Source organism: Melanotaenia boesemani, chromosome 17 (genome assembly GCF_017639745.1).
Source record: "Melanotaenia boesemani isolate fMelBoe1 chromosome 17, fMelBoe1.pri, whole genome shotgun sequence".
NCBI classification, from domain to species: Eukaryota; Metazoa; Chordata; class Actinopteri; order Atheriniformes; family Melanotaeniidae; genus Melanotaenia; species Melanotaenia boesemani.
In genome coordinates, this window is record NC_055698.1 from 34359927 (window position 1) to 34372604 (window position 12678).

General features: G+C 45.6%; 1 protein-coding gene across 1 annotated transcript in view; it reads left to right on the forward strand.

Moving 5' to 3' along the window:
* crybg2 (crystallin beta-gamma domain containing 2) overlaps positions 1 to 12678 on the forward strand; it is a 102247-nt gene that overhangs the window by 73641 nt on the left and 15928 nt on the right. Inside the window, exons 7-18 of the mRNA XM_042011453.1 lie at positions 1787 to 1834; positions 3402 to 3520; positions 4841 to 5038; positions 5156 to 5240; positions 6158 to 6297; positions 6369 to 6495; positions 6573 to 6608; positions 6686 to 6825; positions 6899 to 7025; positions 11237 to 11391; positions 11473 to 11599; positions 11677 to 11709. Of these exons, the coding sequence (XP_041867387.1) occupies positions 1787 to 1834; positions 3402 to 3520; positions 4841 to 5038; positions 5156 to 5240; positions 6158 to 6297; positions 6369 to 6495; positions 6573 to 6608; positions 6686 to 6825; positions 6899 to 7025; positions 11237 to 11391; positions 11473 to 11599; positions 11677 to 11709 (1335 nt within the window). The remainder of the gene's footprint in view (positions 1 to 1786; positions 1835 to 3401; positions 3521 to 4840; positions 5039 to 5155; positions 5241 to 6157; positions 6298 to 6368; positions 6496 to 6572; positions 6609 to 6685; positions 6826 to 6898; positions 7026 to 11236; positions 11392 to 11472; positions 11600 to 11676; positions 11710 to 12678) is intronic.

Below are 12678 nucleotides of genomic sequence, written 5' to 3' on the forward strand. Positions count from 1 at the left end.
CTATGAGCCCTACCAGAGCCCGACCTATGAGCCCGACCTGTAAGCCCGACCTATGAGCCCGACCAGAGCCCGACCTATGAGCCCGACCTATGAGCCTGACCTATGAGCCCGACCTATGTGCCTGACCAGAGCCCGACCTATGAGCCCGACCAGAGCCCGACCTATGAGCCTGACCTATGAGCCCGACCAGAGCCCGACCTATGAGCCCGACCTATGAGCCTGACCTATGAGCCCGACCTATGAGCCTGACCAGAGCCCGACCTATGTGCCTGACCAGAGCCCGACCTATGAGCCCGACCTATGAGCCTGACCTATGAGCCCAACCTATGAGCCTGACCAGAGCCCGACCTATGAGCCTGACATATGAGCCCGACCAGAGCCCGACCTATGAGCCCGACCTATGTGCCTGACCAGAGCCCGACCTATGAGCCCGACCAGAGCCCGACCTATGAGCCCAACCCATGAGCTCGACCTATGAGCCTGAGCTATGAGCCCGACCAGAGCCCGACCTATGAGCCTGACCAGAGCTCCACCTATGAGCCCGACCAAGCCCAGCAGCAGTTGGCTGTGCACGGTGCGAGGTAGAAGGCTAGGCTAGGCTAAGCTCCAGCGCTGCTAGCTTTAGTTACAAAACGAGTGCTCATGTCTGTAATACAAACATGACTGAACGAGCTTCTACAAGCGAAGAGAAAGCAGACGAGATAGTTGATAAGAGAGGAAAGAGTAACTCGATGGTACGGAAATGGATTGGCTTGATGTCGCCAACTTAGAGACTTTGTCCTGGTTGATTTCACTCCCCTTTAGCAACTTTTTCTGGTATTATTGGAGACTTTTGGGGACTGTAACGTAGTTTTACTTTTCTCAATGAGGATCTGGTGTTCACAGACTTGTCCTCACCTCACGCAGCAGCTGCTGCATCGGAGCAGGAGATCAGCTGTTTCATCACCAGGCTGGAAATGAAACGTACGAAGCTGCTGCTGGAGGATCCCGCGCTGGCTTACCGACACATATTGTCTATTAATGTAGGGTGTGGACAAAGTATTTAAAAAGTTAAAAGTGTCGTCATGTTCCAGACTAAATAAAATTATAATTAAAATATCATTTTAAATAAAAATAAAACTATAAAGCAAATTACACTTCATAAAATGAAACTAAAAAAGAAAGAAACTGTTGACTGAAGAATTTAGTTTTATTATGTTTTGCTGATCAGGCAACAGTGCATCTGAAGCATTTCCACTCAGAATCTGCTGAGTCAGAATATACTGAGTCAGAATATGCTGAGTCAGAAGATGAAGCATTAAATGTTGCTCACTCTTTTTTCTGTTTATTGTAGCAACTCTGAGTACTTTTATTTTGAAGCCTGGTTGAAGCACTGTTGTTAAAATCTGTTAGAATAACATAACAAGCCTGAGTTGTAGTTTAAAGTTAAAGATATTAATATTGAGAAAGGTAAAGATTTTATTTGACTTTGATGGTGATTGCAAATGTCTTTGTTTGAAGGGAAACTTAGCCTTGCTAAATACAAATAAAAGGTGAACATTAATTTATTGTACAATTTTTATTTCTAAATTGTTATAATGGAGGAATTTCATAGACCTGGCAAAATAATTTTTAGTTTTACAGCATCAGTTCTGGCATTTTTGGCAGTTTTTCTGAGGCTTTTATATTGTTTATATTGATATCGGAATTATATCATATCGACCGAAATTAAGAAATATATCGTGATTAAAGTTTTGCCCTTATCGTCCAGCCCTAGTTTAGGTGTGTGTGTTTTCTTCTTCTGCAGCTCACCAAAGAGAAGGAACACGGGAAGCTTAACCCTCGACCCGGGAAGGTGAGTCAGACTCATCAGAACCTTCATCTGTTGTTCTGATGTTACCGTGAACTTTTCTTTTAATTCACATATTAAACAAGTTTATTGATCAGATTTTATTCATCTGCAGAATATTTCTAACATCAGAACCATAATGACCTGAAAAACTGATCCATGCTTTAAATTCAGCTTCATTTACACAGTGATTCAAAACAAGCTCACTTCACATTCACAGTCCGGTTCATTTTAGTCCAATTAAAACAGTCCAGTTTATTATAACCATGTTCATATCCAGGAAGGACGGGCATTTTCCTGGACCAGTTGGGTTGTAGGGGACAGGAAAGAGGGTCAACCAGCAGCAGAACTCTGATCCAGGGATTCCTACTGAGAAAGAAGAAGAAAAACACAAATTAATGCCAACAACGTCAGATGTTTCTACATGGAGAGTAAAAAGAGCAGAGAGGAGCCCAGTGCATCATGGGACGTCCCCCAGCGGAGAGGAGCCCAGTGCATCATGGGACGTCCCCCAGCGGAGAGGAGCCTGGTGCATCGTGGGACAGATTTATCACATCTAGACCTAAACTGGAATTCAGTTTTATCTGGATGATTGTATAATTCACTTAAAATGATCAGTTGATCTAGAACTCTGCAACCGGAGTCCTGCCAGAGTTCTGGTTAAGTTCAGCCAGAGTTCTGGCAAACGCCACATTTCTCTCGTTTATGTCTGGCCTCTGACTTCCTGTTAAAAAAATGTAAAATCCTTATTAGAACGTATAAAACCCTGAAAAGTCCGGTTCTGTTTTTGAACCATATCAGGCCCTACAGAACTCATCCCTCCCAAAATTCTGGAATATTGGTGGCTTCAAGGATTTGTAAATCCAGAACAGAAGCAGGACCTAAGAACCTCCCAAGAACCTCTCCAGAACTTCCGTAGATCCCCTGGTTGGTCACCTGTAAATTTTCCTTCCTCCAGATTTTATCAGATGACGTTCCGCAGAATTCCTGCTTGTTCTGGATCTTTTTGCTCTGATGTCGGATCAGTTTATGTTGTTTTTTTTTTTGTTTGTTTGTTTGTTTAAAAACTTTGAAGGAAGAAGAAAGACATCCATGTGGCACATTTTCCGTTTGAACCAGAACCAGAACCATCCTGTAGAAAAGGTCCATTTGTGGTTTCCTCTCCACATTCTTTGGACGTAACAAGTTTTACTAGTTGTTTTTTCCTGGTTGCTCCCTGTCAGATCAAACAGTCTGGTTGCATCTCCTGGGCTCCTCCGATGTCTTTACTGGTCCGGGGTGTCTAGATGAATGGGTTTAATGTTCCTGACATTCAGCCAGGAACGTCGGAACTGCTGCTGCTGACGGAGGCTGAGAGATGGAGGTGGAGCCGACCTTCATCCTATACATGTCTGAGCAAGCTGATCCACATAGCATGCACGCTTCTGTGCGCGAGAGCTTTGTTCTGACATACTGAAGATGATGATGACGATTACATTATTCCAGGACTCCATACGGGCGTCAGGTTTTTCTCTGTTCTGGATACTTGTATCTGGAATGAATGAACAGTTGGTTTCTTCTCTTCTTTCAATAGTTGTTCATCTTCGACCAACCGGGCATGTGCGGGCAGCGCATCGAGGTACACGGGGATGTCATTGACGCCACGTCATGGGAGCTGCAGGAAACCGCCTCCATCAGGGTCATCAGAGGAGGGTAAGAAGGTCCTTGTGGACCGACATGTCCTCCTGAAGGTCCTCATGGACCAACACATCCTCGTGAAGTTCCTAAAGGTCCTCGTGAATCAGCTCGTCCTCCTGAAGGTCCTCATGGACTGACACGTCCTTGCGATGGTTCTCATAGACCAACACATCGTAGAAGGTCCTCGCAGACCAACAGATCCTCGTGAAGGTTCTCGTGGACCAAAACGCCCTGAAGGTCCTTGTGGACCGACATGTCCTCCTAAAGGTCCTCGCAGACCAACACATCCTCCTGAAGGTCCTCGTGGACCAAAACGTCCATCTAAAGGTCCTCATGGACCTAGACGTCCTTGTGATGGTCCTCATAGACCAACACATCCTAGAACGTCCTTGTGGACCAACATGTCCTCCAAAGGTCCTCAAATTATTACAAAGTTCTTTTTTCTGAATGGAAATATTTTAACGGATAAAAATTTCCTGTAAATCTCAATTTCAACTTTATTAAAATCTGATTTAAAAACTGACAAAGATGAAAAATATTCCAGGATTTATTAGTGAAAATCTTCTGGATGAAGCTGCTTCCTGTTTCTTCCATGACGGGAGGACATAAGAGAAAATAATACGCTCAAACTCCCGTTCATTCAAACGCCAACATTTTTCCTTCAGATTCCCTTAATGACCCGGCATCAGTGGGAGACAAAGGGACGTCCGACCAGGAACGACGAGATGATTTTTTTAAATCCTCAAACCCGAAATTCTAAAGAAAAACTTTTTTTAACTTTCTTTTGGAACTCCATGAAATAAAAATGGACATCACGTTTCCTCCGAGTCTACACCAATTTCTCCATGTGGAGACGTAGATTGGCACCTGTCCAGGTGACGCTGCAGCCGTCCACCTGTCCACTGTCCACCTGTCCAGGTGACGCTGCAGCCGTCCACCTGTCTACTGTCCACCTGTCCAGGTGACGCTGCATCCCTCCACCTACAGGACGGTGGTCATCCCTGTCAGTCTTGAAACTTGCTGAATGTGGGAAATGAAGGAAGAAACTTCTGGTTTCTATCAGCTGGTTGATGGAAGTTGAGCTCTTATTATTCCACCAACATGAGTCTGGTTTTGAGAACATTCCTGGCTTTGGTTCTCTGGAAGTTGGTTTAATCCAGATGAATTCCAGTCATAGTTTTCACGCCCATGGCAGGTTGGTACACAACTCTGACTAACCGGAACCGATTTGTCCAGAACCAGATCATGTGTAAAGTTAAACCAGATATGGTCGGTATGAAGAACCACCAGGACTGTTTCCATTCTGTGACCTCTCTCAGGTTCTGTTTTCTTCAGGTGGGTTCTGTATGAGAAACCGAACTTTAAGGGGAAGAAGGTCGCCCTGGACGAAGGGGACATCGAGCTCACCTGTCCATTCGGACCGCCTGAAGAGCAGCTTCAGGAACAGGACCAGACGGGACCAGAGAGAGAAGCGAGGAGGAGGCGACGCCGACCCAGAAATTCATCATTGGATCTGTTCGCAGAGCAGTCCGGGTGAGACGTCACATACATCTCCTATAACCCCCCCCCGAACCCCACTCAGCCTGCTTTCATTTATTCATTTTATATTGAAAATGTAGGACAGCGACTCAGCAATAAAATCTGCATCAGTTTCAAAAAGACGGGATCCAAGTTTGGAGAATTCAAGGAAGAGCAAGAAGTTCAAAGTGCTTTTGAAGGGACAGAGGACAGGAGGGTGGCTAGAGGTTTATTATATAAATGGCTACATCTCCCCCTTTTCTATGGTGACCTTAACGAAAAAGAAATAAAAATATCTTTATCTGGAACTGTTTGTTTGTTCAGCCTCAGACAGAACTAGGATATGTATTTTAATTAAGTCTAACTTAGGTAACAAGCTCCAAACATTTATATGACTAATTCACAGGCTAGATCTGGGTCTAAGATCTTTGGGGTACCAGTTATATTCATTGGGGGGCCTGGGTTTGGCCGAAAATTGCCGGATAATAAAAGTAAAACTAAGAAAAAGGCATTTCCCCCCTAAATAAAGATTTTGACAGAGATTCATTGTCGGTTGACTGTAAAAATAAGCAAAAGAAACTTTCTTACATGTAAAACAGTGTTGCTAACGGTGGCTAGCAGCTGTAGGGCTAGTTGACTTATTTGAAGGCCTCCAGATTAGCCACCAATCCCCGTTTTAACAACTCCTACCAGCAGGGAGATCCAACAACTTGCTCGGATAATCCAGTAATTGAGACCCTCGATTATGCCGACAAATTTTGTTGAAGGAGATCCAGAACGATGAGGGCACCAGCCACCAGCTGATACCAGAGTCTCCAGCCCAAAGTCCAGGGCACCTTGATAGAGACTCTGGGCACTTACCAGGAATGGAGAAGCCACTTGATTCAGGATAAATACGGGAGAATAACAGCCTGATAGAACTGGAGTGAGCCTGGCTATTTGGCTTCTCAACACCCACTGGTAGGAGAAGTCTTCAAGATACGTTTCAGCAATCTGGCAATGGTTTTCCCGACCCAAGTCTGTGTCGACTCAGGTGTTGTTAACTTAAAGAGTCTGAGATGGTAATCGGAGTAAAAAAAAACACAAAATGAGATAAACAGAGAAAAGTTCCACCATCTGTCTGTTGTTCCTCAGGATTACAGCGTTCCAGAGATCAGTCTTTTCCCAGAGGAGAATGCAGAGGGAAAGAAGGTGATCTTCAGGGACACTTCAGAGGACGCCAGGATCTTTGGACTCCCTGTGAAGGCCAACTCCATCATCATCAACGCCGGCCTGTGAGTGAAGATCTCAGAGGAAACATCTTCTGCTGAAAGCTGTTTTTCACTCTGCTCTTCTCTTCTTTCAGATGGCTCGTCTTTGGGCAGCCTTTTTTCCAGGGCGTCCCGCAGGTCCTGGAGGTGGGGGGGTACTCCAACCCAGCAGCCTGGGGGGTAGAGCAGCCCTACGTGGGGTCGCTGCATCCACTGAAAGTGGTGAGAAGATGGAAGTTTTCATTCTGCTTGGGACTTTTGGTGTGAAACATCTGATCTGACTGTGTTCTCTGTCACAGGGAGAACCTCGAGTGGAAAACATGAATGAGCCGAAGGTGAGGAGGAAGTTCATCTCACGGTCACATGATCAATGCGTCACCAACACTTCCTGATTCTTCCTCATAATCTCCAGATTGTGATCTACGACAAGCCATACTTCTCCGGTAAAGCCAGGACCATCACCTCCAACATGAGGGACTTCATGACCAGAATCGACAGGCAGCAGACCACCTTCATGTACAACGTGGGTTCCCTGAAGGTTCTGGGAGGAATGTGAGTTCTGGTCCTCGGCAAAACATGTCAGATTACTGATCTCAGAGGAACTGATGACTTCTGTCTGCTGCAGCTGGGTGGGCTATGAAAAGGAGGGCTTCAGGGGCCACCAGTACCTGCTGGAGGAGGGGGACTACCAAGACTGGAGGGTGTGGGGGGGCTGCGACGCAGAGCTGCGCTCCATCAGGATCATCCAAGCTGTAAGTTCACAGAGCTGATGGGAAATTGTCTATTCACAAGAAAGCTGGACAACATCAGCAGTGACCCCGCCCACAAAGTGATGTAACTCCGCCCATCATGTCATGTAACCACGCCCACTTAGTCCAGTCACTTTGATTTTTGTAACTCTACCCTCATTTACCATGAGGCAAATACCACTTCCGATCAACAATCCGCTCCGATCAACGATCCGCTCTGATCAACGATCCGCTCGTGGCAGCCGAGAAGAAATACATACATTTTATTTGTATTTCACAGTCGTGGAATCACACACAAAGGGAAAGACTGCCGGGACTAGGCGGGGCTGACTGACGCCGTCTTGCAAACCAGTCCGGGATGAGCTGCAACAAATTTGTGAAGCAGAGCCGGCCCTAGGCCAGCAGGTGTCCTGGGTAAAGCAGGATTGTTGCCCCCCACCCACGCAGCAAAATGCTTACCGAAACTGAAGCTACATAACTCAGTCACACACATTCTGTTTAATGTACAAATTCTTTTGTCTTTATTAACAAAATCACACTGAAACACTGTAAACTAAATAAACCGCTACAAAATTATGGCGGGAACAAAATAAAGAACCCTTTCGAATTTAGCTCCAAGTCCTAACTGGGAAGAGACAGCAGTCCATGCCAGCTTCACCCGACCTGCGTGCAGCAGAGGCTTCTGTTCCATCCCAAGCCCGGCCTAGTCTGGAGCAGCGGGACTTTTCACGGTGGCCTGGAAAAAAAAAGAAAAGAATAAAAAGTAAAAAAGAACTACATCGGTGCAGCTGATTGGTCTGCAGAAACTGGCACCCGCCCACCAATGAAATGATTTGTGTTCGTCAGTTTTCACCTTCACCAATTGGTGATAAATTGAAAATATCATCAGTCAAGTTTTATTTTCAACCCCAGAACTAATCAACACAAGATGTCAACTGCCGGCAAACCAGCCGCCTCTCGCGTGTCCGTGGTCAAACCAGCCGCCTCTCGCGTGTCCGTGGTCAAACCAGCCGCCTCTCGCGTGTCCGTGGTCAGACCAGCCGCCTCTCGCGTGTCCGTGGTCAAACCAGTCGCCTCTCGCGTGTCCGTGGTCAAACCAGCCGCCTCTCGAGTGTGGAACAGCCCTGGAAAGCTTTTGTAAATTACGGCCGATTCCCTCACTCAGTCCCACAAATACACGGGATGCATTTAACAGTAAATGTCAGTTTATAAACCAATTAAAAGTTCCGCAGAGTCAATATTAAAGCCTCGATAATCTTAAAACCAAAACACGACTACTTCTGGATTTTGAGATGCAGCATCTGTCTGTCTTATAGGCCGTTTTATGTATACATATATACCTCAGATTTAGACGATAGTGCTTCTTTTTGCTGTCTGTAAGGGAGTTTGACATTATATTACTGAAAAGTACACAGTAAAAGTGTTTGATATTAATTGTGTAAGTAGTGTAGGAAGTACTTACTTCAACTGTACAGGTTTTGTGATCTACTTATGGGAGAAACTGAAAAGCACTGGACTGGTGGCTTTTAGTTTTGTGTTCATGGCCGTTAAATATAAATTTGATTTAATAATAATAATAATAATACATTTTATTTGTTGGCGCCTTTCTAGACACTCAAGGTCACCTTCCAGGATAAAACACAAGAATAAAACAAATCAATAAATACATTAATAAATTAAAAAGGATTCATAAAACAATAATAAAAGCAGTGTGAAATATTACAGTGAGTATGCCAGTTTGAACAGATGTGTTTTGAGTTTGGATTTGAACAGTTGTATAGAATCAGAGTTACGGAGGTCTGGGGGGAGGGAGTTCCAGAGATGAGGAGCAGAGCAGCTGAAAGCTCTGCTCCCCATGGTAACAAGGCGGGCTGGGGGGACGATGAGGTGGATGGAGGAGGAGGATCTGAGGGAACGGACTGGTATGGAGACATGGAGGAGATCGGAAAGGTAGGGAGGAGCGAGGTGATGGATGGCCTTGTAAGTGAACAGCAGGATTTTGTAGTGGATGCGGTAGGTGACGGGGAGCCAGTGGAGCTGCTGCAGAACAGGAGTAATGTGATGGGTGGAGGCGGTTCTTGTGATGACCCGGGCTGCTGCATTCTGAACCAGTTGAAGTTTATGAAGAGCTTTTTGGGGAAGACCGAACAGAAGGGAGTTACAGTAGTCGAGACGGGAGGTGACAAGACTGTGAACGAGTATGGCGGCGGTGTGAGGGGTGAGGGAGGGGCGGAGGCAGTTGATATTGCGAAGGTGAAAATATGCTGACCGGGTTATGTTATTGATATGTGATGTGAAAGACAGAGTGCTGTCAAGGATGACACCCAGACTCTTTACCTGAGGGGAGGGGGAAATGGAAGAATCATCAATGGGAATGCAGAAACTATCAGATTTGGAGAGAGTGGATTTGGTGCCTACTAGTAAAATTTCTGTTTTGCTGCTGTTTAGGAAAATTTGAGGTGAACCAGGATTTAATCTCTTGAAGACAATCTGTGAGGGAAGACGGTGGGAGGGCAGAGTTCGGCTTGGTGGAGAGGTAGAGCTGGGTGTCATCCGCATAGCAATGAAAATGTATGCGGTGTTTTCTAAAAATATATAACCGAGGGGGAGGAGGTAGATGAGGAACAGCAGGGGCCCAAGGACAGAGCCCTGGGGCACACCAGTGGTGACTGGAAATGACTGGGAGGTAAATGTTTTCAACTGGATGAACTGAGTGCGGCCGGAGAGGTATGATTTGAACCAGCTGAGGGGGGTGTGAGTGATGCCGATGGAGGAGAGTCTATCCAGAAGGATGGAGTGGGAAAGGGTGTCAAAGGCCGCACTCAGATCAAGGAGGATGAGAATAGAGAAGAGACCAGAATCAGCTGCCAGGAGGAGGTCATTAGTGATTTTAAGTAATGCGGATTCGGTGCTATGGAGTGGACGGAAACCAGATTGAAAATGCTCATACAGATTGTTGTGGGATAAATGGGCTTGGAGCTGAGAGGCAACTGCTTTTTCCAGGATTTTTGAAATAAATGGGAGATTGGAAATGGGACGGAGGTTGTTGAGATTGTTGGGATCCAAACCAGGTTTCTTAAGTATAGGGGTGATGGCAGCTGTTTTTAACAGTGAGGGAACCAGTCCAGTGGTGAGGGAGGAGTGAATGATGTGGGTAATTAGAGGTGCCAGTGAGGACGCAGATGCTTTGACAAGGACGGTTGGGAGGGGGTCTAATCGACATGTGGATGATTTGGATTTTCTTATTAGTTCGGAAATGGCAGAGATGGTGGGAAGAGTAAAAGCAGAAAGGGAGAGGGAAGGAGGCAGAGAGGGAAATATTGGTGATGGATTGTATGAGATCTTTGGAACTAGCTGTTGATGAATGTTCTGAATTTTCAGAATGTGAATTTGAATGTGAAGTAGACTAACAGGCTTTTGATGATTACTCACCTCTATGTGGGTCCATGGAGTTGTGGTTGTGCACATAGCAGTGTGAGCATGTGTGTGCAGTATATGAGTAGGGGTGGCCTGAGTGAGTGAACTTCTCCCGGTCTGGTTTTTTGTCCCAGTCCGGCCCTGTTCCATCATATGAAATATGTCGGGACATTTCACCGATGAATGCTAACTGCTGGTCCAGCTGGCGACGTAATGATCTTCAATCATTTTTAATCAGCTTTAGCTTGGAGGAGCTTCTCTCCACAGATGACTGTCTTTCATCCTTCTTTTTCTCTTTGTTGTTCTGCATCACAAGAAAAAAATAGTTTTGATGCCACCACACCATTTTTTTTTATCTATTTCCTCACTGATGGAAATGATGGATACCTATCAATCTTTCCAGTTGTCCTGGTCGGTGGACGTCACTTTCTGCGTGACAGTTTTAGTGAAATCATTTATCGGGTTCTCTGGTTTTCTGGTTCTTTGGTTAGCAGTTATCTGGTTATAATGCCATAAAAACACCAACTGTAGCTTATCATTTGGGCTTATTTTACTCTTAAATCCTATATTTATTTTTAAACATATGAAGAATAAAGGTGAGGGCTTTAAATCTCTTAAGATGAGACTGAACTTTCAGCTTTGGGGCCCCTACCCCATAAATTTGCATGTAGGAGGAAGCTGGCGAGTCGGACCACAGCTGGTTGGAGCTCTTGGTGCAGACAGGAAACACCAACCAGAAGATGGCCGTGACATCGGACTCGGTGTGCAGAAGTTAAATTGAATTCCTGATCATTTAGGACCTGACGGACCCGCTGATGGTGATGTTCGAGCAGCCTGAGGAAGAGGAAGGACTGCTGGAGGAGAACACCTTTGAGGTGACAGAGGCCATTCCAGACGTGGAGCTGTATGGGTATAAAACCTCTACCCGCTCCATCCATGTGCTCAGCGGGGCGTAAGTTATTCTGTCTCTAGTCTGCCTTAGTAAGGTTTAGGTGTATGGTGGTCCTCAGGTAGATGTTCTCCCTCTCCACAGATGGATAGCTTACTCTCATGTGGACTTCTCTGGGAACCAGTACATCCTGGAGAAAGGTTTCTATAACACCTGTGCTGACTGGGGCTCTCAGGACACCCGGATCTGCTCGGCTCAGCCCATCCTACTGGTGAGGACTGATTGGATCTTCAGAGTTCTGCTTTTGCAGGACTTCAGATGGTTTCATGGGACTTTCTTGTGTTTCAGGCTCCATCAGACACGTTGAGCTCCAGAAACAGGGTGAGTGATGTCACAAGGTGATCTAATTCTGTTGTCCTCATAATCTTGTTCTGATGTCGAGTTTTTGCACAAGTTTTTATTTTTCCTGTTCATTGAGCTTCCAGATCCACCAGGAACACCTGAGATTCCATCTTTCACATTTAGTATTATTTAGGTGCTTTAACATCCAGCTTCTAGCTGCAACACCCAGTTTCTAGCTACAACACCCAATTTCTAACTACAACACCCAATTTCTACCTACAACACCCAGCTTCTATCTACAACACCCAGCTTCTATCTACAACACCCAGCTTCTAACTACAACACCCAGCTTCTATCTACAACACCCAATTTCTACCTACAATATCCAGCTTCTAACTACAACACCCAGCTTCTAACTACAATGCCATGCTTCTATCTACAACACCCAGCTTCTAACTACAACACCCAGCTTCTAACTACAACACCCAGCTTCTATCTACAACACCCAGCTTCTAACTACAACACCCAGCTTCTATCTACAACACCCAGCTTCTATCTACAACACCCAGCTTCTAGCTACAACACCCAGCTTCTAGTTATGACACCCAGCTGCTAGCTACAACATCCAGCTTCTAACTATAACACCCAGCTACTAGCAACAACACTCAACTTCAAGCAACACCCAGCTTCTAGTTAAAACCTCCAGCTTCTAGCAACACCCATCTTCTAGCTACAACACCCAACTTCAGGCTACAACATCCAATTTCTAGCTACAATGTCCAACTTCTTGCAACAACACCCAACTTCTAACTACAATGCCATGCTTCTAGCTACAACACCCAGCTTCTAGCAACAACACCCAGCTTCTAGCAACAACACCCAGCTTCTAGCTACAACACCCAGCTTCTAGCTACAACATCCAGCTTCTAACTACAACACCCAGCCTCTAGCAACAACACCCAGCTTCTAGCTACAACATCCAGCTTCTAACTACAACACCCAGCTTCT